At 41.1% G+C, this 26,626-nt stretch overlaps 1 protein-coding gene across 2 annotated transcripts in view; it reads left to right on the top strand.

The window, feature by feature from the left end:
• The window catches only part of MACC1 (MET transcriptional regulator MACC1), a 154,419-nt gene that overhangs the window by 121,978 nt on the left and 5,815 nt on the right, over nucleotides 1-26,626 (top strand). Inside the window, exon 5 of one of the 2 annotated variants that reach the window (XM_085630934.1) lies at nucleotides 1,185-4,771. The exons of the other annotated variant lie outside the window; for it this stretch is intronic. Coding sequence (XP_085487060.1) covers nucleotides 1,185-1,394 — 210 coding nt within the window. The 3' untranslated portion in view covers nucleotides 1,395-4,771. Of the gene's footprint in view, nucleotides 1-1,184; nucleotides 4,772-26,626 lie in introns of those variants that run through there. 2 annotated transcript variants of the gene reach the window in all.

Here is a 26,626-nt window from a genome sequence, read left to right as displayed (position 1 = left end):
CCAACAACAAATAGTACATCTATGGACAGGAAAGAAAATGGAGGAAAAACAGTACTCCCCATAACCTTGTGATACTGAAGTCCCTCCTCATATCGCACCCATGGCTCAACTGGCCCTTTATTCTATTAGGCTGTTGCAGTGGGAAAGCGGGGGGGGGGGGTGGAGCCATTAGAGGACTGTTTTTGGCCACTGCTGGTACTTCTGCTTTTATTTCTCCAGCTCTCTTGGGCTAATTGCAGGAGGCACAGTGGGGCCTTTAGGAGAGAGAATGAGTAAAAGCAGAGGGAGATCATAGAGGAGGAAGAGAGAGTGAAGAGATGGATGGAAAGAAAGAAAACGAGCTAGAGTGAGAAGAGGAAGGGAGATAGGATGGTTTGAATGTTTTTGCCAGGGATGATTTTGGTTTCCCAGTCTGGCCCTGAGCACACAGTGAATTCATCACATCAGACAAAGCCAAGTACTATACCAAACCATCAGTGACACTGCTAAGAGAAGCAGTGAATTAAACAAAAATGTGATGGGTTAAATGCTTGAAATAGTCTCAGCAACTGGTAATCACTGAGAGTAGCATTCCAGTCCCTAGTTATTTTGCACAGCATGCCAACTCAGTTTGGACCCAGACATATGCAAAAAAAGTCCTGACTCTGCTGTAATAGGAACAGTCCTGCTTCAATTGCCATGCAAGATCCTCCCTATATCTAGATAACCTTGTCAAGATCGACCTAAGAGACATTGCCATGCCAACTGTAGCTTGTTATCTGTTTGCAGGTCATCCTGAATTCCAAATTAAAAATAGTAAATGTTCTCACTTATTGACTTCTCTCTTGCTCCAACCTCACCATGCCCAATACATATTAATTTTGAAACCTAGATTGTGAGAATGTAGTATGTACATTTACTGTTTATCTATTTTCTTTAATATAATTTTTACTATCATGTTTGTTATTACATCAAACCACAAATGTATGTACTCTACATTATTTTCTACATACATTTTCTCCTTGAAGATGAAACGTGATTTCACCACCTCCGTTTTAATGTGAGTGGTCTCAAAAAGGTATCATCACCATCACAGTGTCTACATTTTGAACAGTTTACATAAGGTAATGAAAAAGAAAGGCTCACTTTGGGGCAAACATGATTTATTTTTAATTCAATTATTTTATGTTTGTATTTTTTGTCAGATGATGTGGAAGCCTGCATTCGATTTCTTGTATAACTGGGGTGCTCATTATGGAGAAAGTTACAGAGATGTATTACAAGACCTGCATTCTGCATTGGACAAAATGAAAAATCCCATAACCCGGCAGTGGCGAGAACTAACTGGTGCCCTGATTCTGGTGAACTGCATGGAGATATTCAGGGCCTCTGCATTCTCCAAGACAGAGGACTGAGCAGAGTCACAAATTCGTTTATTGGGATCATTTTAAACATGATCACATACAAATATTACTATTTCAAATTTTGTACATTTCTGTTCTGTGAACTGTGAAAAGCAGTCCAGTGACCTAACATGTTATAGTCTTGAAAGTATAGCAGTGTTTTAAATGCCAAGTATGTGTTTTTTTTATCTCTCTCCTGAATTCTCATGAATACTTAAGCAAACAAAGAAGCAGCAAGTGCTGCTCTTTGCATTATGCATATAGTTACGTGTTTCTGATATGTGATACACCATATCCACTCTTCTGTTTTACGTGTACAGTGGAGAATACATAAAACATCTGTAGGTACCCATATCAGCCACTCAGGACCTGTGACCTCCCATTGTGACACTAAACAATTACTATGAATTTGACACAAACAGTACACCGTGTAGCAACAATGTTTAAGTTACATGTTGGGACACTGGTCCTGGTTTAGTTTGTTGGATGGGATACTCCATCACAAAAATGACAGATGTCCCGTCCTTCTTACTACAAGCACCTTATAGCCTATGGCATTCAGCCTTGCCCGTGCAGGAAAGAGCAGTGGGGCCAGGTTGGGGGGTATTAGACAGACAATCACGAGGGAAAACTAAATAAATAATTAATTTTCTCACATCGGCGTCTGTCGAAATCCCCCGCCTTGGCCCCACCACTCTTACCTGCACGGCCCGCGGCTGATGGTATTTGTAATAAGGCACATGGGATATCCTTCACACGTGTGATGCAGAAACCCATCCACCAAACTCTAAATCAGGCCTGTAATATGGTGACACACTGAGACTAGGAATGCAGAAAAGGTAATCCGACCTGGGAAGGAATTATCTAAATGCAAACTCATCAATGTGAAATATACTTGTGAATACAAACTGATATCAAGCTATGTGATCTCCGATGTTAAGATTTGTTAGTTATTTACAACTCAACCAATTTGGCTCAGTAGGAGCAGAGGCGACATTTCTTCCTGTGCTATAGACATCTAGTAAAACACATTTCTAGAGGACATTATATTTACTGACAGTATAAGTTTGTGTACTGTTACTTAAGATGTACACTATGCATTTTAAAGGGTAATTAGAATTGCCATATTTTTATTAGACAAAGGGCTTGAGATTTTTTCAAAACTTTGCAATCTTCCAAAAATATAAAATGTTTTTAAAGTTGTCCGGTTTACATTTTGTAAGAAAAATAAATAAATAAATAAATAAATAAATGAGGGAGGAACATGGCGTCCGCCAGCTAAACGGCCGCGGCTCGGCTCCGCCTTGGGATTCTTTTTAGTATTATGGTTCTCGCTAGGTGAAGTTTAAATTAAGCACCCTTTTGTTTTTTGATACCCCCCCTCCTGCCCCTACCTGAGGATATGCCTCCAGTGCGGGTGCCTTTTGACTACGGATCTCCTGGACTTTCATACACACGTGGCGAGGAGAGTGGAGCAGGCGGAGCAGGCTGCCAATCGTGGCTGGCGCTGGGAGGAAGCTGCCCAGACCCGGTGGAGACGAGACTCGGCTCTTTTCCTGTTCCGGGTCGTGGGAGGCAGAGTGGGAGGTGGAGAGCTTGCACCAGCGCTTGCACGTCCTTGGCCCCCAGGGTTTGTGGTGCTCGAGAAGCAAACGCCGACCTCCAGGTAGGGAGTCGACGGCTTTCACTCCGCTCCCCCTCAGAGGACATCATTCTTGGGTGGGAAAACAAAGGTAGGAAGAGGCTTTTTTCTCTCTTGGGGGCTCCATCTGGGCTTCGTTTTGAGCCTGATTTGATAAGCTCCCCAAAAACCATTAAAGCAGTACAGGCAAATATATCAACTAAGTGTATGGAGATAGGAGAGACACACAGCCCAGGCAACATAGGAGGTACTGTGGTAATGAAAATAGATAACTCTGCACCCAAAGCAAATATATATACTCTTCGTGTGAGAGCAGTCCGCGCTTCTAATATAGATAAACCCGTCTACCCTCCACGCATTTCGCCTGTAATCTCTGAAGTGAAAGCTGTAACAAGACCGGGCAGATTTAAGGGGGGCACCACGGAGGAGGGCACTGAGTTTAAAGACAAGGAGGTCGACTTTGGCAAAAGAAGAGGAAGGGGTAGGAAGGGGTCTCTCTCCAAAGTTAAAAGCACCCCTCACTCAAAACGTATTACAAAGTTCTGTCTACCACCACCACATCCTCTACCCTGGCTGCCTTAGCAGGCGATGCCCCAAAGAACTTGGGTCAGGACTCCCCCCTGGAGGCTCCCAGCTCTGCGTGCCCTCCAAAGGAGAGGGTAGCCAATAGCTTGTGCACATTCAATACAGTACCTGTTGAGACGCATTCAGTAGTAGGTCTTTCGAATAGATATTCAACCTTGGCCGTCAATGAATTTCAAACTTCGCCTGTAGAATCATCAAAGGCGCCTTCCAACCTCATAGATGAAAACGCAACTATGGATGGTTCAGACAAAACAGCCACAGCTGACACGACATTGCATTCTTTGGCTGATATGTTACTTGCAATGAAAGACGAAATTACCTACAGATTTACCATGTCTTAAACAAATCAAGCGGAGATGACTAACAAATTTTTAATTTCCGAGGCAAACCAGGCAGCAATACAAGCCTCTTGTGAAGTACTAGCAAAAAGACTTGATGAGGTCACATTAAGAACAGAGGCACTTGAATTGGAAATCCCTAAAATTAAGAACACCATGCGCACTAATACAGGGAAACTAGCTAAACTATCAGCTCAGAATAAGGAACTGAAAGATGACCATGAACGCCTGGAGAATCACTCCAGACAGAATAATCTAAGGCTTTTAAATGTGCCAAAAGCCTTGGAGGAGCCTGACATTCAGAGGTTTGTTATCTCTGTATTAAAAAGGACAGTATTAAAAAAATCTGCCATATGTGAGATACAAAGGCTGCACCGTGACCCCTTCAAAAAGAACCTCGCCAAACAAAAGCCGAGAAAGCTACTGGTTAATTTCTTAACTTATTCAGTTAAGAAACAGATTCTGTCTTCTGGTCTTAAAGAAGGTACCATAACCTTTAATAGCTCTAACCCCTTTTTTTTTCTTCAAATAAGGTCGGACATCTCTCACATGACCACAACAAGACAGTGGGAGTTGGGGAAAAGGTTGGAGGAGCTGAATAGCATTGGGGCTAAGGTGCAGCTTAAGTTCCCAGTACAACTCTGTGTGATGTGGAATAATCATATGCATCAGATAAGATCAGGCGATGAGGCAGATGTCCTTATAGTGAAAATTAAAATTAAGCAGGGGGGAAGTAGGGGGACAGTAAGGAAAGGGCAATGCACTTGATTTCACTTAATAGTAAGATCCCAGTAACAACCTAGCAACAATTGTAGTTTTTCTATCCCAAGGGGGGTGGGGAGCCGAATAGGCTTGCCTATTGGAAGGGGGGGGGTTCCTCTTGGGAAGGGGGGGCACAGGGGGAGTAGGGTGGGGGGAGGGAGGGGTATCACGGGTGGGGAGCAGTGGGTAAAAAAGAAAAAAATGAACCTCATTTCACCTTAGATACAAGGATTTCTCACCATGCCGGTGTGACAGTCTTACAGGTAAATGGCGGGAAACCAAGGCTTAAGGGTTAGAAAGACCATCTTTTTCTCCTGGAATGTTAATGGGTTAAGGTGCCCCCGTAGACAAAGGCTGATTCTAAAACACTTGGAACTCTCCCCAACCCAAGTCTGTATTTTACAGGAGACACATTTGAGCCTTACGGAAAGCCACTCAATTTTTTCTAGGATTCCCTGGATACAATGTTACTGTGTATCACAACAGACGTCTAACAGCAGAGGCGCGGCGATCCTGGTTAAACACGGTGCCCTTTGTTCTATAAAAAATTTGCAGTCAGATTCAACTGGGAGGTGACTTGTAGCTAAATTAGCCATAGAAAACACAGATATAGTCTGTGCGTCGTTTTATGGCCCAATCATAGACGACCCGACTTAAATTTGTAAACTACAATCAATACTGACTCTGGAAACTCCCCCCTTTGTCATTGGAGGTGACTTTAACTCCCGAATGAAGTGTATAAACTCCTAGCGGAGGAACTGATCCCCGTACTGGGTTCTACCTTCAACTCAGTCTATTGTCTCGCTGGCAATGTCCCCGAGTCTTGGAAGAAGGCTACAATTGTTCTGATTTTAAAACCAGGCAAGGACCCTTAAAAGCCGACTCATATCGCCCAATCTCTCTGCTGAAGGCCGATTATAAGATCTTTATGGGTATTCTAGCTGGGAGATTGTCAAAATTGGTCCCCAAATTGGTTCACACCGACCAGAAGGGCTTTGTTGCAGGAAGGTACATCCAGGAACAGACACAAATGTTAATAGGGAACATCGACCTGGCCATTGAGAGATCTGATCCATTGGCCATAGTTACCTTGGACACGGCCAAGGCATTTGACAGAGTCTGCTTTGTGTACCTTTGGGAAATACTGGAGGTAATGGGATTTGGCCCTATTTTTATCCAAACCCTGAGGAATTATCAGGGAGCCTCTGCTCGAATTCTCCTGAATGGTCTATTGACTCAAGTTTTAACATCCAGAGGGGGACCCGGCAGGGATGCCCTATCTCTCCCCTTCTATTCAATATCTATATCGAGCCACTGGCACAAGCCATCAGGTTAGATGAATTAATCTACCCCTTTAAGTCCCAACTTTACAGTTGTAAGTTAGCTCTCTACGCGGACGACTAAATATTATACAAAAATGATCCTGGGGTGGTTATGCCCCGTGTGGAGGTGCTTTTGGAAGGATTTGGGTCCTTGTCAGGTTACTTAGTTAACACATCAAAGACAGAGGTGGTGTGCTGGAACCTAGATCAATGGGGGGGGGGGAGTAGCTAGCACAGAGTTAAGATACTTAGGAATCTACATTGTCAAAGACCTGGAAAAAATCCCCCAGATCAGTCTTAATAGAACCATCAAAGAAATTGATCGCCTCCTTAGCAGATGGAGGAACCTCCCCTTAACCATCTATGGGAAAGTCAATCTAGTTAAGATGGTCATTCTCCCAAAGCTCTCCTACCTATTTACTACTATACCCCTGGCCTTTCCACACAAGAAGTGTATAAGTAAAGTACAGAGTAAGATTGGGAGCTTTATACGCGAGGCGACAAGGGGGTCAAGTTGGCCTGGAAGAAATTGAGACGCAGACTCAATAAAGGGGGGCTGGCTCTTCCTGATATCAGTTGGTACGTGGTAGCATTCCAGTTTAAAGCTATTTGGATGTTACTCGTGAAACCAGAGGAGTCAGCCTGGGGAAGGTTGTTGGGAGAAATGGCTAGAACGGAAGGAGGTGGGGTGGTGGGGCTTTTTTATATAAGTTCAGGGCCCCAAAGTACTTGAAGCGAGTTCACTTGAAGGTTCTGAGGGCAGCCCTGGAGATATGGTACAAAGTCAGACTCAAATGGGGGATAGGGTATTACTCGGACCTGGCCCCTATCTGGGACACCTTGTTGCCTTAGAGACAGCTTGGCACTACCTATCAAGAGAGCTGGTATAACTATCTGGTCCGACCTGGCAGATTCTGAGGGGATCCATCCTTGGGAACTCCTGAGAGCTAGGATTGGCATAAGTCTTTCTAGATTTAAATATCTTCAGCTGGTATCATGGTTTGATGCAGAAAGAGAGGAAGTAAGAGGTAACGGGGATATTGAAAGACTGTGTCAATCTGTTCGTCCAATAAGAAAAGAGATATCAGTGTGGTATAACCATCTACTAGAAGTTGAAGACCTGGAGATTCCGCCCCGCCAACCATGGCTTGAAAACAAACCCCTCTTGAATCCTCAATAGATGCCCTTTTTGAGCCCTCACTGAAGGTACTATATAAATATATCAAACCTGCTAGTTTAAAAATAATCTTTTTTTGTCATTAATAGGCTTTACTACACGCCAACAAAGATAGCCAAATTTGCTGCAACTCCAACACCAAAATGTCCAAGATGTTTGATGCCTATAGCCAATGACCTTCACATTTTCTTTGAGTGCTCTGAATTAAAAATCTTCTGGAAGGAGGTTGGCGACACTCTTCAAGATATTTTTAAGTTTAACATTGATGTTCATTTGTCACTAGTCTTCGGGGATGATGGTTTATTTTGTCAGTCAGCATCACAGTCTCATAGAGGGTTATTACTTTATTTGGTACTGCTAGCACGGAGAGAGGTATGTAAGAAGTGGGAAGACCCCCTACCACCGAAAAGAGAGGACTGGTTTAAAGCTACTTTTGCTATGGCCCACCCGGATTATGAAGGAGCAGAGGATAAGCCTATAAACATCTGGCACCCCCTTATGAGTTGGGGTCATTACTTAAGATTAATATAGCTGGTCCTATGATTATACCAAGGACCTGTTGGGTGACCTATGCGAGTGCGGTAAACCGGGTGGCCCCCAGATCGTAACATCGGCTTCATAAGACCTGCAGATGTTTATTGGTGAGATGAGGGCAAAAGAAAAAAAAATAGTGAAATAACTCTTTGCAGGTAAACAATCTGTGAACGAAAATAGAAGAATTCTGCTATCTACAAAGTTTTAAATGTCTACAAACTTAGTTTGCCAAATTTAAAATGTGCCCACCCCTAGTTTCAATATCAGTTTCCTTTACAAGCTACACACGTACCACTCATCAACCTAACAATGAATTGTGCCATCCAACTCAAAACATTATTTTAACTTTACTTCTGAAAATATTACCTCACCACTACCTTTATTTTGTTGTGCTGCCAGCATAATTGGAAGATATCAAGGCATGTTCTGTACTGTAGTATTTGTATTGGCCCAGTGTGGTCATCAGGAAAGCAGTCCAGTATTAATATTTCAGAAGAAACTTGAAGCAATGATGTTTCTGAGCAACAATCCCTTCTGGAGTGAAAAACGTAAAACAAAAGTTAAGCTACTTTTTTTTTTTTTTCTTTCAAGGTCAGACGAGTTGTAAGCCTGCGGTTTGAGTTGTTGCTCTGAGCATCACCTACATTTTCTTCTTGCATTTTTGAGGCAGTAGGCCCCTTGCAGCTTTAGGACTGACCTGTTGCTTAGTGCTAGGTGAGCTGTAGTAGCTTTCTAGGAGGCTATCAATATAGCCTTATAGCCCGCCGTAGCAAGCTATACCAGCTATTGAAGCCCCGATACAGCGTTAAAGGCCCGAGCTGAAAGCAAGGGACTTTAACAAGGCAGCAGGACTTTAATAGCCGGTATAGCCCAGCCACGAAGGGCTATAAGGCTATTAGAACATTCTGCCACAAGAGGGCAGAATGCTCTAACAAATTAAACAAAGGCTTTAGGGAGCGCGAGGGGATTGAAATTCCATCAGGCTCCCTGAAGCCTTTGTGGACAAAGAAGCATTGGAATGTTGGAGCTCCGGGCTTATACCAGCCATTTTAACCCCTGAGCTACTCCATTGTTTTCAATGGAGCTTCCAACATTCCAATGTTCTAATAAAAGTTAAACCCTGATGCTCTCAAAAGAAACCTGTCCACTAGGGTTCATTAAGCGAAGAGTAATCCAATATCATTATTAAAGTTAGATCTCTAATCCTACACTCAAAAGGAAAAATAAAACTCAAATTAGTATTTCAACCATTCCAGGCATCTTTCAAATAGAAAAGGTGAAATAAAGACGCAAAGAAAAGTGACTATATTTACCTTAATACACAGGGAATGCAGGCTATTTACTACATGTGTGGTATAGAACAACAGGCCCATCGCATAATGTGATCCATATTTTCAAAGGCAGACACCGGTGGTCGCTGACGCATGCAAACAGTGGTAGAGAGGGTGTGGGGGATGGAAGGGGAGGTCAGATGTGAGGGCAGGAGCACGGGGGAGAGTGCTGGTTTAAAAAAACAAAAAAAAACTTACCTGATGCTGCTTCTGCCGTGTCTTATCACAGTTCTCTGATGGTTCCTGGGTCCTAGCAGCCCCTGGGCCAGCATCAGAGACTCCCTGTGCATTCTCTGCACTGCTCTCAAGCATGAGAGCAGTGTGGGGATTGGCCTGAAAGGGCTGCTTTGATGATCCGCTCAGGACAGGGATTCTGTGCTGTTTCTCCAGTTTGGCTTGCCAGCCCACAATGCAAATAGTGAACTAAGAGGCATGTCATTTGTTATGTTCACCCTCGAGTGGCCTGGGTTGTTATTATACATGAACAACATTATAGTCTATCAAATAAAACACAGGAGGAGGTTTTGTACAGTGCACGCCCTAAAGTAATGTATTTTTAAGTATATGTGATAATGAAGAAAAGGAGGCAAGTTGAAATAAATTAAATTGCCTAGGATCACAGTATTTGATCAAGTTAGAAAGGCGGATTTTCTGGTTTCACAATGTGCAATTCAGCCTTTATATGTACTTGGTTCTCACCCCCTATGCCCACCGCACATCACCCCCACATGCCAGGCTGCAGGTATCAATGCAGCCCTTGATCACATGACATGCCAGGCTTATTGTCGCCCTGGAAAATGTTTGCGAGTGCCCATGTTCTAAATTAAAAAGTGAGACACATGAAGATAAATGTTGGAATGTTTGGAGCACTGGTCTTATACCAGCCATTATAATCCTGAAGGTACTCCATAAAAGACGATGAAGCTCCCAACATTCCAATGCTCTATACCCACCATTAAAGGCCCGCTCCAGCGATAAAGGCCAGAGCCGAAGGTAGTGGGCCTTTAATAGCTAGTGTATCCCAGCTAAGGCGGGCTATAAAGCAATTAGAACATTCTGCCCCATGAGGGCAGAATATTCTAATTAGAAAACCAAAAGCCTCTTGGAGCACGAGGGGGTGGAAATACCCTTTGGCTCCGAAGCCACACACGTAGGGCCACAGCTGTTAGCTGTTGAACATTCACAGAAAGACCTGTGAGAGGGGGCTAAAGTCAGTCCCTGGTTCTCCCTGACTTGGTTGAGCAGATTTTTGTAGTTCAGCCAAGCCTGGGAGACCTCCCTCCTTCTGAAGCCCTAGTGACACTGTACTTCAGAAGAGGAAATGGTGAAGGCTGCGTGCGTCCTCCTGCACAACCTTTGCCTTTCACTTTCCTCTGCCTAATTAATATTTTTTCTAGAGGCAGGGGAAAGAGAAAGGCTGAGGCTGTATATTAGGACATTGAAATGTTGAAAGCAGCGGCTCTGTAATAGTTCATATAGGCAACTGCTTCAATAGAGCTCTCAACATTCCAATGTTCTAATATAGCTCTATAGGACCCCCTAGCTGGCAAAGGCCCGCTCCAGCATCAGCCTTCAACAAGGCTGCGGGACTTTAATGCTGGTATATCCCAGCTACGGAGGGCTATAAGGCTATTAGAACATTTCACCACTAGAGGGCAGAATGTTCTAACAAATAATACAAAGGCCTCACTTAGCTTGAGGGGATTTAAAATCCCAACAGATATGAATGGCAACATTAGAATGTTGGGGCTTCGGGCTTCTACCCACAATTAGAAGCCCGGAGCACTCCATTGTTTTCAATGGAGCTCCCAACATTCCAATGTTCTAATTCGTGTTAGTGAATGCTATAGTGTAAATTTCAAATTTTTGTGAATTAAATTGGTTAACTCAGCCAAAAGATTTAAACAGAGTAAACTGTAGAGGTTCACGTTTTGGCATGTTTTCGCATCATGAATCGTGTGCATAAACTATTCATGTGCATGAATTTCCAATAACTTTCCTATCCACAGATAAAGTCAACACGTAATTCAGTTTCTGCAAAATTGGCTAGTTGTTTTGGTGAATGTTGTATCTGGTTACTGTCCCAATAGCATCAAATACCTTTACACATGAAATCAATTATTACCTCTTTTGCTACCTTGAAAACCTCTAAAGTTCAATATAAAAGAGTGTATCTTGATTCAGTGGCACACTTTGTTGTTTGTGTAATAACCTGACATGGTCTGATCTGGGCAAATGGGTAAAGCACAGTGATATCTTCTCCATTGTTACAGTAGGTAAGTGTATGTAAATAAATATAATGTACTTCTGCTAAGTTGAATGCTGCTATTTCTATTTAAATATTATATTGTATATTTGGTCTTATGACCAATATTTCCTGAACATAAATGTATATTTTCTAAAATCTCAATAAATATTATTAAGCAATTATGATGCTGACAGCTTGAGATGAGGTTTTAACATTGTTTTGGGACTGTTAAGTTGTATGTTGATTTTGTCATATTTGTCAGAAATTGTGTTTTACTGCTATATATTTTCAGTATTCCGGCATAATGTATTCGGGTTTTGTGTTTCGAAAGTGTCTTTCATTTGGTATGAACAGCAGTACATGAAATATTAAAGTTTAAAATGCCCTTTTGCAATGTGTCTGTAAAGACCACCTATGACCTTAGTCACTGAGTAATTAAATGATTAACAATCACAAAACACTTCTTGCAATGCTGAACATCATCATAGCTGAAGATTGCTGGTACTTGGTACAAGAGTGGCTGTGCGTGGACATCTTCACTGCTCTGTCCTACTTTGAAAGGGACAGTTGAATTCCTTTTCACATTTGCAGTGCTCGAACTGAAATAAATCTACTCCCGAGTTCTTTTCAATGTCTGTACTGTCCCATCAGAAAGCTCAACAGACCACGTTGTACAGAGAATACACCATACTACCAACATAGCATAGATATGCCATTAAAATGGATATTGCAGTATTACACCATTATGTAACCTCAATCAGAATGTAGTTTTTCAAAAAACTAAGTGCATGTGCCAAAAATGTTACCTCCATGACTAATGCCACCCACTTCTAACACTGGCTCTAGCAACTTCCATCACTGGCACCTCTGCTAACTAGCATACAATGTCCAAAGCTAAATTGCAGTGAGTCAACAAATCAAGCAAGATTTCCTCAAGAGCTATTGAGAAAAGGTGTCCCAAAAGAAAAAGATGGAAAAAAAACAGTCAAAGAGTGCATTTTATAGCCCAGTGTTAACTTGGGATTCCTAAACATGCATGGGTTCTGAAAGGGTACATAGGAAACATTCCCCTACTTTCATAGTCTGGTTTCACAGGAGGGCAAGGATGGTCTGTGAAGGGATGCTTTGTGCCACTAGTTCAAATGAAAGATTAACTGTAACTATATATTATATAGCACATAAACCAAAATGCTACAATGCACACTATGAACAATTCCATTAAACAAAATCAGGTAATATATTTTAAGGAAATACTCGTCAATTGTGAAGTAGCTCAATAAATGACAGTCTGAGTATCCTCAATCAGCAATACATTTTAGAAACAACATATATAAAACTGATAAAGATTGGGCCTTGTTGCGAGTGCTTACTAACAAGTAGTGCTCAATTTAAGATATAGAGTTACGGTAATTAATATAACATAAACACATACAAAATATAAAAAACGGGTAAACAATTTATAAGCAAGAAAACAACTGCATAAATACAATGCAAAATGTAAAATAAATAGAAATTTCAAATATATATATTTACTGAAAAAAAGGTTAACATGACATTATAGTAGGTATAGAAAAAATACATTAACTTATTATAAAAAATCCTGAGAAATTCACTGAAGAAGACAGAGGGTAAAGGGACACTATAGCTAGGTGACAATGTCAGTCATAGTGTTACATTTTAAACCAAATAAACCACTGAATTTCACCAGTTATAGCTCAGTGGGCAAACTATACCTTTCGCCCCCACCAAGCACTGCCTATAACCTAACATTATATAATTCCTGACATGTCCAAAGACATCTATCATGACATCCGAAATTAAATCATGGATGGCATATATATAGTTTTTTTTTGGGCGGGGGGTCATCCTCCTAACCCATCTGTTTTTTTTCTACTATATGGGGGTAACCCCAAAACACCAGTTTTTTTAAATTTCATCCCTCCTTACCCCCTTTACCTCTACCAACCCCTTAACCCTAAAATTAACTGTACCTCCACTTACCATTTAACCATAAACTCACTCTTACCTTCCTTTCTCTACTCACCACTAAACCATGATCACTCTCGACTCCCTTTACCTAGCCATAAACCTTAAAATATCCCTTACATTATTTACTTCTACCCACTTCTTAACCCTAAAATACCCCCTAATCTCCCATTATCTCTGTGCATACCTTTAACATTTTCTAAAACTAATAAAGAGAGTTGTGGGGTTGTTGAAGAAAAGGCACCAAAATGATAATGAGATCACCACAGCAGCATGTTATCCTTACTGAAAGGAAAACAGGCCAATATCTGTTCTGAGAGACGTAGGCTCATGGTTAGCAAGAGACATTGAGCTCAGTGAGATGGAGATAACAAAATGCACTAACATGCAGACTGACATATGTCCACTTGAACCAATGCACTACAATTTTAAAAGATGTATTCTGTCAAAATATTGGCAAACTATCAAAAATAGTATTTGCAACAAAAGAGTCCACAGTTGAATTTTAAAGGCATAAACGTGGGTGTGTTCCTTTTCAAGCAAAGTCACTTCCTTTCATGCTCAAAAATTCAATGATGTGAAATTGTCCAGAGAACAGTCTGAGTCAACTGTAAGGTCATAAATAAGCTGTTAGCAAAGACACAGAGCAGATATCATTAAGGAAAGATCTCACTGAATGTACATATGGAAAGATACATTTCACAGCATCAAAGGTCATAGACACCTCTTTATTCAAACTAACCTCAACAACTAACCAACAAGAATCAGAATACTATACATCATTAATAAGAAAGCAAATCAAAATGGACTGCCATATGATCATGAAGCAGATCCAGTTTGCCATCAGTTGAATGGAGTACACAGTGGATACATTTTGTAACTTTCTCACTAATATAACACATTTATGCTTGGAGATTAAAGGAAGAATGTTTGCCAAAATATTTGATATTTCCATTAGAGTGACTATTTTAGTGGATAAACCTACTGTATTAAATAGAAATGTGTCTTAATTGTGTACATGTGAATGCAACTTCCTGCATGTTTGAGAGGGCACACTGCTTTCCATGTAGACATCCTTATAAGCCTTCTTGTTATCCCCAGGCCATCTTAATCTATATCTGGAACATTATCTTGTGGCAAGATATCTTTTGGGCTGCTTCTCGGAAGTTGCCTGTCAAAGACTGTGGGGTAGATTCTTTTGACCGCTCTGATTTTTGACATCACACTGTGGTCAGATTTTGGCAGCTATGCGAGTATATCTCATCACTTCAGAATCTTGGGGTGTCTGTTTCCCTTATGGAACCAACAACTTTACGAATTCAAATGGAGGGCCAGACATTCAATTGCCCAAAGCTCCAGGAGTTACTAACAAAATGGCAGTTGGATGGCTGTCTTGTTGGCCATATTTGCTCTTGGGTCTAAAAGCGGTGTTCCTCTCCCTTTTAGATAGAAGAGCTGTCATCAGAGCTGGATTACACTGAATAAACTTTCAGGGAGGGGAGTTTAGTCTTTAGTCTCTAGTCTGGAGAGGGCTAGAGGGTTGGTGGGAGTGCCTCATTGTCATACCGTTTGGACATTTTCTTAATTCACTTTGTTCTCTGTCCCTTTTTGTTTGTTTTTTGCTTTTTTCCCCCTCTTTTTCTTTCCCCTCCTCCTACTTGTTCCTATGTTTATGTAGCCTTTCTCTTTATTAGGGGGGAACTATTATCTGTGTTCAGTGGTTAATGTATATCGCTGTGCTCCGTGAAGATCAGTCTGGGGGCCGACCTTGTCTACAAGCCATAATGATTGATAAACCCTAGGTGTGGGGATATCAGCCCTTCTTTCTTTTCAGGCATAGATCTGGGGGGGAGTTTGCCATCTTGGGAACCAGGCATGTGGGATGGAGGGGGTTGGTGGGTTTTGGTGTTCACAATTTTGGTTGGCTGCTTTTTGCGTAGGTTACAGGGGTCAAAAAAGTAGAAAATGTATTCTTGTGAAAATTGGTCTGTGGAATAACAATGCTGTTTTCAGTGCTTTGCAATTCAAGTATGAGATGTGTTGGCAACAAATGTTTCAGCTGAGTGGTGGCTCATGGATTCAGAGTCATAATGACAATTGCTAGTAATATTGGATGTCCTGGACAGTGACTGCATATTTATATTTTATAATGGAATGTTAATGTGGTTAAGTCACCACACAAGTATAAGTTGGTACGAGAGGAGTTGAACACCCTTAAACCCAAATCATTTGTCTTCAGGAGACACATATATTCCATGAAAAGAGGTATCTTTTAAAGGATCATGGGTACAGAGTATTGTCCACAGCGTGTTTTACCTTAGCTCAGACGAGTGTTGCATCATTGGCTCGGGATAGCAAATGAAGGGGGCTCGATTCGCAAGGACTGCATCTGTTTTACTCTTTGTGTAGTTTACGGGCCAAATAATGATGATTCTAGCATTCTGGATTTTCTGTTGACTGCATTGCATCTGTGGTCACCACCTTTTATTGTGAGTGGCAATTTCAATGTGACATTATGTCCCAACAGAGATTTTATGTCTCAGAGTTCGTCCCCAGACCTGCTCCAGGTAAATGCAGTTTTCGGGAGTAAGTACCGACACAGGCTGGCTTTGCAACAATTTAGCTCTTCATGTGAACTGGTTAACCTTTGACGTTTTGAGTGACCTAACAAACCACACAAACAAATGTCACGGTTAGACATGTTCTTACTCAGTCACATGTTGGTTTTATATTTGAAGTTGGCTCTTAATCCAAGGATTATATCTGATCATAACTCTTTATCAGTGTTCCTTCAACTGGGTCTGGACTCTTGAACTAAAATTGCTGTATGGTGAAGGCTATGACTGCTCCATGAACTCTCATTCAATTGAGTTTCTGGAGTTTTATAGGGCCTCAGCACCACTTACAGTTGTTTGGGACACATGTAAGGCCTCGTGCCATGGACAGGACAAACACTTCATTTTGCGGCCTGCCAAAGGAGGGAAGTAATGGGGGAGGAGACCAAGCCTCACCAGACTCTCACTATTCTAGAGTCTAACTTGGGAGATAGTATCTTCCCCTTGGATACAGCCTGTATGGAGGTTCTTTTGGAACAGACAATAACTCTTTGGGCATTGCTCAAAAAAGAGTCTGGGAACGGGCGGTGAAAAACTGTTGTGCTAGGCAAATGTCCATCTTTTAAAATAGTGGGACATGGACAGGATTCTTTCCTTTAGAATAAGGGATACTTCTAGTTTTAACACCATCCAGGAGATGAGATGAGAGAATGGTGAGCTGGTAGTTGTTCCAACCTCCATCTGAGACATCATACGGCAATTCTACAAAGATCTCTAACAAGATGACTGCTCCATGCCTGAAGAAATTCACCACTTTTTAGGGCAGTAGTCGCATCATAAGCTTAATGATAGCCAGCAATCTAAGCTAGCAGGGTCCATAATACTTTTGGAGGTGGAAACTGCTATTGGTTCCTAGGCTAAAGGCAAGGCTTCTGGTCTGGAACAGATACCATCGGAATTTTATATCGTATTTTGTCCCCTATTCTTACAGATCTGTTTAACTGCTTTGGTTCCTCCGATCAAGTTCCTGGGTCCTGGAGTGAGACCAACATTGCTATTTTTCTGATAAAAGGGAAAGCTCCTACAATATACAGGTTGTACCACCCAATTTCTTTGATCAACATAGATTCAAAGATTTATACACAAACTATCGCTAATTGTTTGTCTGTAGTCATCTCAGGGCTGGATCATCCATGCAGCACAGTTTAATTCTGGGTGTGACACAACATCGCATGTCAATACGGTGATAATGACTTTGGAGATGGACTCTCTTGGTGGGGGGCCTGTTAGCATGATTAGTTTAGACACTGAAAAGGCCTTTTACTGTGTCTTCTGGTCCTTCCTTTGGAGGGTCATGGAGAGCACCTGTTTCGGAGCTAGCTTTGTGTCCAAAATTAGTCTCTACACATGCCTGAAAGCAAGGATTCACTGTTCGGGCTCTCTCAGATCCTATCACCATTTCTCATGGCACTAGACAGGGGTATCCTCTCTCCCCTCAGTTATTTCAATTATATATAGAACATTTTATTCAGTCCCTCAAATCATAGGTGGGGATTCAACCCCTGAGCATACACCCGTTCAAGGCTAAGGTCTTAGCCCACGGGACCAATCTGGCCGTTTTAGCCCCCACTCCGATTAGTTGCTTACGTCCAGTGATGGCAGTTGCTCAATCATTTGGGGAAGTCGCAGGATGAAAATTAAATCCAGACAAAACTCAAGTCTTGTCTAATGTCACTTCCACTGGTCAAGATCAAAGATGGGTATAGTAGTGTTATGTTCCATATAGGTACCCTAATATAGGCCCGGGTAACATCGTACCCCTTCACCTACATTACCTCCCCTACACTGCACTATAACGAGCCTTTTAGGATTGAACCTTTACCTAGATCTAGTCCTGGGTGCAGAAGGAGGCTTTCTGTAAACAATAGAGTTCTATAACTCCATCAATAGACTCACACAGTATTGATGAATATTCTTAAGGATTCTTGGAAACCAGGCTGGGGCTACACCACCTTCCTCCCCATATCTACGTACACGGTTCCTCCCATATGTCATTCTCAAATCCAACAATGGCTAATATAAGAAACATGGGACAAAGGAACCCTAGATGCTTTCTGTATAAATACAACACCTCTTGCTAGTAATAGTTAGAGGGAACCGAGACTTCCAGGCCGACACAGACGCTATGGCTCCTGCATGCAGACGCTCCAGCTGACAGTGGTCTGAACATCCCTCGCAGTGTGTCCAACTCGCGACCAAGAAGGGCTCCTACATTTTCACATTTCAGGTAATGGGGTTCAACTAAATCCTAGAGGGATTCTTGGCTTCACACCTACTCACATGCTAGGGATACTTAGGTACATCTAGATAGGCATCGTAGGAGTACACGCTTTCTTTTATAATGCATTTTATATCCACGTATGCATTTATGATTATTGCAAAATGTTAGAACTGTACTATCCTTTCATATTCATCCTACTGCTAACCATATATATCTTCTACTGTCTAACAGTTGTAGCAGCACATATACTTTACACTAGAAGAAGAACTATGCAATAAATATTTTTTGTAACCCGACCAACTGTTTCTTCTGTGTAACTCTCTGAGACCGAATAAGTGAGCACGAGTGACTGAGCGAAAAGTAGTACATTGTTTCCACAATCCTAAGGGATCAGGGTTGTCATGTTCTAAGGTTTCCAGAAACTATTCTCTCCCCGATAAGAGGAGATACTAGTGGCACTGTGAGCTAGCTAATGCAAACAGGAAGACATTTCCGGTGGGGCTTGCTCAGTCAGTCTGCCACCAAACCCACAGTTCATGTTATCCGAACGCGCAGATTCTGCATAGGAATATATAGGAAATACACGACAGTCGGTTGTGTATTTAGGGGTATCTCTATCCTTCTATATAATGGATATTATGGAGAATAACTCCGGAAAGCTCTACCAACATACTGCTAATTTTTTTTATTAAATGGAACAGTCTTCATCTGGGCCTGATTGGACATTGTAACCTTATTGAAATGATCATCCTCCCAAGGTAACTCTACCACCTGATATATTCCCCTTTTTCTCCCCATGGGCTTTTTTTTTTTTACTAAGATCGAGGCTTTATGGCACAAGTTTATATGGTTTTACTGGAAGCCTCATTGTTTGCAGGTCCTGCAACAGTCTAAGAAGGTATCTTTTCCAGTCTTCCGGTCTGAAACCTGCTATATGTAGTGTCTTATGATATTTTATGACAGAACCCTTTGGCTCCTAGTAGATTCCATAGAGCTGTGACGTAGGTGACAGACGCAATGCCATGAAAGCTTGTTTTAGATTTTTGAGCTTGCAGTTATACACAGCAGAATAAAGACATGTAATACCAAGCTCCATGTGTGAGGTGGTCATTATTGGGTACCCAGTCTGAGAAGACGCTACAAATGGCGATAAGATATGGGATAAGTAGCTCCAAGAATGACCGTGCTCTCCCAGAGAGTTTACCGTGGTCCAAGAAAACTGCTCACACGTGCCACGTGTCGCCATCGAAAAACGGAATCAATGCTTCATGCATGTGGAGTCAAAGCGTAACCCCAGTCACTGTAAAGAAAAATGAAGACACCCGAAGAGTTGCAAAGAATTTTCATGGTGGTGGTTGAGAACCTGCTGGTCAGGCCATACATAAAGGTATCACATTGCTATGCAAGAGAACGTTGTATATTGTACTGAGTGCTAATGCCGAAGGCATGGCCAACCTGGTGTTTGCAGCACAGCCGCTATTAATCATAACTTGCAAAGTAAAGCTGTGAACAGAAGCGCTGCAAGCTGGAAATCAATCATGTGTTAGAAAGTGCAAATTGAAGTTTAGAAAATAAATAAATGACTTACTGAGTAAAGAGTCATTGTACAACAGCACTCAGTGAAGGTGGCTCAAGGAAAAGTGTTTGGGGTTGTGCTTATGGAGCCATCAATACTCAACGTAGGTCATTCCCAAAGTTGCTGAATGGGGCTCAGAACAACTTCACAGTTCTTTGAAGAATCAAGAGCATAGTATGACTCTCAGATTAGTGACATTTTTCAGATGGCTGCAAAGAAAGTAATGTTTTTAGCTCTCATAAAAGATAAGTTGGAGGACAGTAAGTCGTAACATCTCACAGATGAATTGCAAACACCAATTCACAAGGAATCACCAGCTGTGTTAGTAAGTTCCACACTGGTCTACAACCCCGCTGTGTTTCTGAAACCACCACCACCTTTCTATATTGCCAAAAACCTAAATATTGGTGATAGATGGTCTTCGTAGATAGAGATATTTGATGATTGCATTGATGCACTTGAAGAGACTTTTGGCATGCCCATCAAACACTGTAAGTTCAATGAATTTAATGATGAGGAAGCTATGCAACTCAGGGGCTCGTTACGATGTCGGGCGGAAAGCCTCTGCCTGACTCGACTCGGAATCGGGACCGACCGACTGGCGGTCAGCAGTTCTGACCACCGGATTACAATGCAACCGAACACTGTTCGGTCTGATTCTCATTGTTTCCTATGGGAGCTCGTGTTATGCCCAGCAACCTGCTATAACTCAGGCTCCAATGGGGAAACGGGGTGTTTGCGGAAAGCCCTGCACCCTGTCACAGGCACCCCACGATGCCTGCCACACAGTGAGGGTTTTAAATGGGGGTCCCCTAGGTAACCCCTCGGCCAATAACCAGAGGCCGCAGGGGCTATGGGGCCCTGCCAGGGGCACCCAAACTCACTTTCTGACAGCCTTTCGGTGTCAGACAGGCTGACGCGGAAAGGCTGTTGGTAATTGGCATTGTAATCCCGATGGCAGAAACACTGTCCATAGGGGTGTAGGATGCGGTTCCAACTGACACAAATACTCAGCGAGTCACTTGAAACCGGTTCGGAATGACTGCGTGGTTTACGTTCTGACTGCGAACATCTTAATCGGGCGGTTGGAAAGTAAACTGGCAGAGTCAATTGAAAGGGCTCTGAGGTGGTCGAGGAGATTCCGCCTATCGAGAGCAGGCTTTCCGCCTGACCTCTTAATTGGCCCCTTAGAGTTATTGATGGATGTTTGACAGATTAATTTTGATAACACATTTGTGAGAAACTTGTAGTCTGGAGCGAGTGTTGATGACTGCCAAAGCTAGGGAGCATGCTGAGAGACAAACCACTGACATGGAGGCCAGAGGTGTCCAAAGTAAATCAGTTATGTTTTAGATGTGGATGTTCTTTTCCCCCACAAAGGTAAAAGTCAATTTATTGGAAAGATATGTAAAGTCTGCAGGAAAGAGAACCCTTTCCTGATGGTTTTTAAAGCAAAGGAAAGAACAAGTGCATCACCGTATGAAGACAAAATGGCTCCCAGAACACTCCAGAGGCAATCTTTGACCCGACCCCACAAGAACAAGTGATCACATCAATTGAGGCAAACTGACATTGTAGATTGTCATCTAAATCATCATCAAAAAGTTTGTCGGCCTCCATGTCCAGTGAAAGAGATTAGGACAGTTGCTCCATGTCAATGTTTACTTGGTACACTGACAAAATATCAACACTCAAAATATCCCCATATCAAAAATCATGACAAAAATGTTGATATAAAAAATATTGACATATTATACTTATAATGGTAAATACAAAAATATTTTAAAAAGTCGGTCATTAATATGGTTGTATAAAATATTGATTTTAAATATATATATATCTATATATACAATAATAAATATTTAATGTATTAAATAGTAACATTAAATAAAAAATTAAAAATAGGTAATCTATATCTTAACAAATGTAACAAATAAACTTAAACACACATATATAAAGAGGAAAGCCTATGCTGATAAGAGGCAGCATACAAAAACATTAGGTTTAAAACAGGACATCTAGTTATCAACTGCGAAGGAGAAAATCTGATTATCCATATGAGGCTGCACCTTTCCAGATTGTGTCCAATAAGGGTTATATGATGACTGCCCAGCACCCTGGGAGGTATGTTACCAGAGACTGTTCTCACTTTTGGCATTTGAGTCTTCAGTCTTTTGATCAAGATGGTGAAAGAAAGACTAAACCTGGGAACCCAGTGACTGCTGGTATGTCTTCACCATCTTTGAAGATCTCTGAAAGTGAAGATGACAACTTTTTATTTAACAGATGGGGAGATGTAGTGGTTTGCGATATTTTATGACGGAACCTTTTTGGGTCCTAACAGACTCCGTAGAATAGAAAACATGAATGCTCGTTTTAGAATGTAAGTTTGCAGTTGCATGCAGCAGAATAAAGACGTGTCCTACCAAACTCTGTGTGAGGCTTGGTCATTGGTGGGTACCCAAGCTGGAAAGATGCTACATTAACGTATATTTTTAAGTTCATACTCACACGGTCATTGTCCATTCCTTGAATTGCACCTTGTCCATCTTAATTTTAGCTTTATACTGTAACGCATCTACTAACACACTCAGCACTTTATCGTTGTGTGTCAATAAGATCAAGGTTATTATGGTCATTGACTATGTATTTGCATTGATTCTGGTGTGCCTCTATTGCTTCACTGTGCACCTCAAAACTACTTCTTAATGTATCAATGATATGAAATAACTTATGGAATCTGCCGTAGATGGATGCAGGGCCTCCATGTCTGAGGAGGTAGAAAACGTAAGGGCAGCTGGATTTTTACTGTGGTCTTAACTAAACAAGTGTTTTATTCATAATTGTTTTAATTGTAAGTTTTAATTAGCTATTCAATAAAAGTATTCCTTCAAAAACAATATATATATAATTATACATATATATATATATATATACATACATACATACTCATATAGGTATATTATTTTTATTTTCACCCAAAAAACAAAGTTAGTTAGTTAGATGTGATAAAAAGATCTGTTTTTGTTAACAAAAAACAAGGTTAATGTAATGTTACAGTTAGGTGGATAAGTCAGTACCAACGTTAGTGGTTTGAGCTTAAAACAATTGTAATTCACCAGTTATAGTTAGCAGAACTAAGTATAACTTGCACTCCCACCATTACATCACTCATGACGTTCTATGACATTATTTATGACATCACTAATGACATCATCTAATGTGCGAGTTTGTTTTATAGTTTACATCATGGCAGGTAACTACCATAGTACTTCTCTACCTTATTTTGTAGCTAATTGGTGTAAATGTTTACAAAATGCATGTGCTCCTAATACATCATAGCTGTGTAGACCTATTAAACACAAACCACATGGCCCCCTCCCCAAGACTGCTACGGCCAAGGATAGATATATATAGATGGAGCTTTTCTTATTCTGCTTTTGCACTGAGTAAACTTAAATGCATGAAGAGACAACTGTGGAATATTTTTGAAAGCTTGGTGCCACCAAATTGCATGGTTGCAGAGAAACAACATGTGAAAGCACACATATATATCAACAAACCCTGTTCTTTGCTCTAAAGAATCAGATACTGCTTGTCTTTCTCCAGTTTATTGCAAAATTCTCTGTTCTGACACGGTTTGGCCAATCCTGGCCATGATCACATACACACTGAGATAGAGAAACACACTTTTTTTTATTGGTCACATGATTTGTAGACATTGAAGACATACTGTGCAAAACATAACATGATGAAAAACATCAACACTTGCTTGGAAATCAGGCAATGTGATCAAATTGTTTAAAAAAAAAATTATTAAAACAACGAATGCCAAAAATTCAACACTATGGGGCTGATAACTATGTCGGTCAGAGTTGCCTCCTACCGACACCGTCTCTGACTTGGGACTGACCGACCTGAGGTCGGCGGTTCCGACCTCCTGATTACGATGCGACCGAACACTGTTCGGTTGGATTCCCACTGTTGTGTTATGGTCGTAAACCATCCATAATGCAGGCTCCTACATAGAAATGTGTGTGTGTGCGTGCAAAACCCTGCACCCTGTGACAGGCACCCCATGGTGCATGTCACACACTGCAGGGTTTTACAGGGGGGGTACTCCTCTACAACCGGTCATAGACTATGGAGGCAAGGGGGCCCTGCTAGGGGCCCCCAGAGTCGCTTTCTGACAGCCTGTCCATTTCAGAAAGGCTGGCATGGAAAGGCTGTGGGATCCCGACATCGTAATTCCGACGGCGGAAATGCCATCTGAATGGGATTACGGTGCAGTTCCGACTGGCTGGAAGACCCTGAGAGCTGGTGGGATTGCAAACCAACCGAGTCGGTCGGAATGCCTCTGACTAGCAGTCAGAGGCTTTCCAACCGACATCGTAATTGGCCCCTTAATTGTTATCAAAACTTGTGATGGGTATATCAATAAATAACTGTATAAATCCATTGATATTTGCTAAAATCATCGAATACATCTCTTATGTTACAGATTAATTGTAATATATACTAGAGCTGATACATTTAGGTCAAGACAAAAATAAAACAAGGCAATTGGTTATTCATACATTTCAACAATCAATATGAGAATCATATAAGTCACTAGATAAATCCATTGAATATTCATAACTACGGTCACATATCGCTAACCTGGACAAAAAACATATGTTTAATACTTTGGACATATTTACCCAAAAAATGATTGCACATATTCTAGCCACAGATTGTATACCTGCAAACCACACAGTAACATAGTGGAATTTATATAGTGTTGCAACCACCTGATCATGACCCTAATCTTCAAATGGCAGAAAAAGTGTTAAAATTAAAAATTGGCTAAAATTATATTGAATATGATTTCAATTGTTCCTAAGCATCAGCCTGAAAACCTAAACCACACTCACAAACCTCTTATGTGAAACCTATACAGACACTATAAGGAATAGAAAGCAGCTCAGTTGTTTACCTAATATATGAATCCTTTCATATAAAAATCAGAAGCTATCTGGAAAAATTCATAAAAGTTTGGGAAAATCATATTCCTGATTCAAACCATTGGGTGATGTGGAATCTAGATTCAAGATATATCTGGTTTCCTATCACCTTAACAATCTCTCTCGGTTGCCACCCTGAGTCAATTTAGGAATTGAATCAATGACAAAATATTTTATACAATTGGGGTTGCTGTTATGACACTGGGAAAAATTGCGAGACTGGGTACAATTGGTCCATATTGGTAATGGCTCATAAGTACTGCAAAACGTTTTTGAGGACCTGCAACTTTGTGCTGCCTATATACTTCAATTTGCAATCACACTCTAGAATATATTCAAATTATTCTGTTTTACAACTGAATATGCCACTGATTTTTTTAAGTCTCTCAAAAATAGTTGTGGTATATTCGCTGATGTTTTTACTTAAATTTCAAGCCTTGCAGGAGCTGCACTTATAAAAACTATTCTTTGGTTGCAGACACTTTTTTCTTTACACCTATTCTCTACTATTCTTGCCTAAGGCATCACTCATAGAGGGAGACAGCCTTTCTGCATGTAACAGATGGTGTCTTAAGAAGAGTAGGTCCTAATACAGAATCTCCCTGGACCAATAACTAGTGTATCTTCACAATAGCCCCAGTTTCCTCTCCTGATTACTAAACCCAAGGATCAATCTTATGGTAGAATCTTGGGTGCTGGGACCTCTACAAATATGATCTCCTCCCTACTCTTCTGGTTGACTTTTTTTACGGTGTTGTCAATTATAGACTTTTGTATCCTCGTTGCACAAATCTTGTGATTCCCTCCTACTGGCCTATTGCTACATCCTCAGTGCAGATGGAGCATCTCCTCATAAAGGATACTGGTCTTAAGATGTGCAGGGTGGAAACTAATTGCATTTAGCGTAGAGTTTCCAGCAGTTGCCTTCCTATGCAAGCATGTCTCATTCTTGTAATGTTTGATGAATAGTTGTAAATCAAGAAATTCAACATGTGTTTTGCTGATATGTGCTACAAAATGCAAATCGATGGATTTATGGTTAATGAGATCAACAAATTATTCTCTTGACTCTAATGACCCCCTCTACATCACAAATAAATCATCAACATACTGTTGCCAACATGCCACATGTTCATTATGATTGCCGATAAGCACCTGCTCCTGCCAACAGCCTATGTGAAGACACGCATAATTGGGGATGAAGCAGGTGTCCCTCACCAACTCACGCCTCTGGTGGAAAATCTCTCAATTAATTCTATTTTATAATGACATAACATCAAAAGCCATTACCAAATAGTCTGGATGCCCAGGGATGTCATATATCTGTTTAAGAAAGTCTCCAGTATCTAGAACAATTGATGGTAAATTACAAACAAAACCCTAGAGAAACAATTTGATATAATGTGATGTGTTCTCAAACGTGCTCTCCTGAGCAGGAATAATAGGTCTCCCTGGAGGCTGAGTTTTATTCTTGTGCACCTTCAGTAATAGTTAAAGTTTAGGCGTCTTGAGAAAGTCGTTCTTCAAGAATTGCCACTCCCCATAACTGAGTAGCCCTCCACCTCTCCATGCTGTTAATTTCTTACAATACTGTAATCAATGGATTTGGCTATGTCACCATCATTCAATTGCTTATGTGCATCCTGTATATAATCGTTTATTGGCCTTAGGATGAGTTATCACCTTTGTCCGAATTCCGCATGACAATAGGATTATGAATTTGTAACTTCTTGACCAAATTTTGGTATTTCACATGATGATCATTATATTTTCCCTGGGCAAGTTCAGTTTTATGATTTAACTTTTTAATGTCCTGTACTATCTTGTCGTTTAAGAGATCAATCATATCATGAGCCATAGATGGAATGAAGGCTTAAACGGAATTGACACAGTTTTGGAGACAT

Source organism: Triturus cristatus, chromosome 10, assembly GCF_964204655.1.
Source record: "Triturus cristatus chromosome 10, aTriCri1.1, whole genome shotgun sequence".
Classification (NCBI taxonomy): Eukaryota; Metazoa; Chordata; class Amphibia; order Caudata; family Salamandridae; genus Triturus; species Triturus cristatus.
This window is presented reverse-complemented; position numbering and strand designations above follow the sequence as displayed.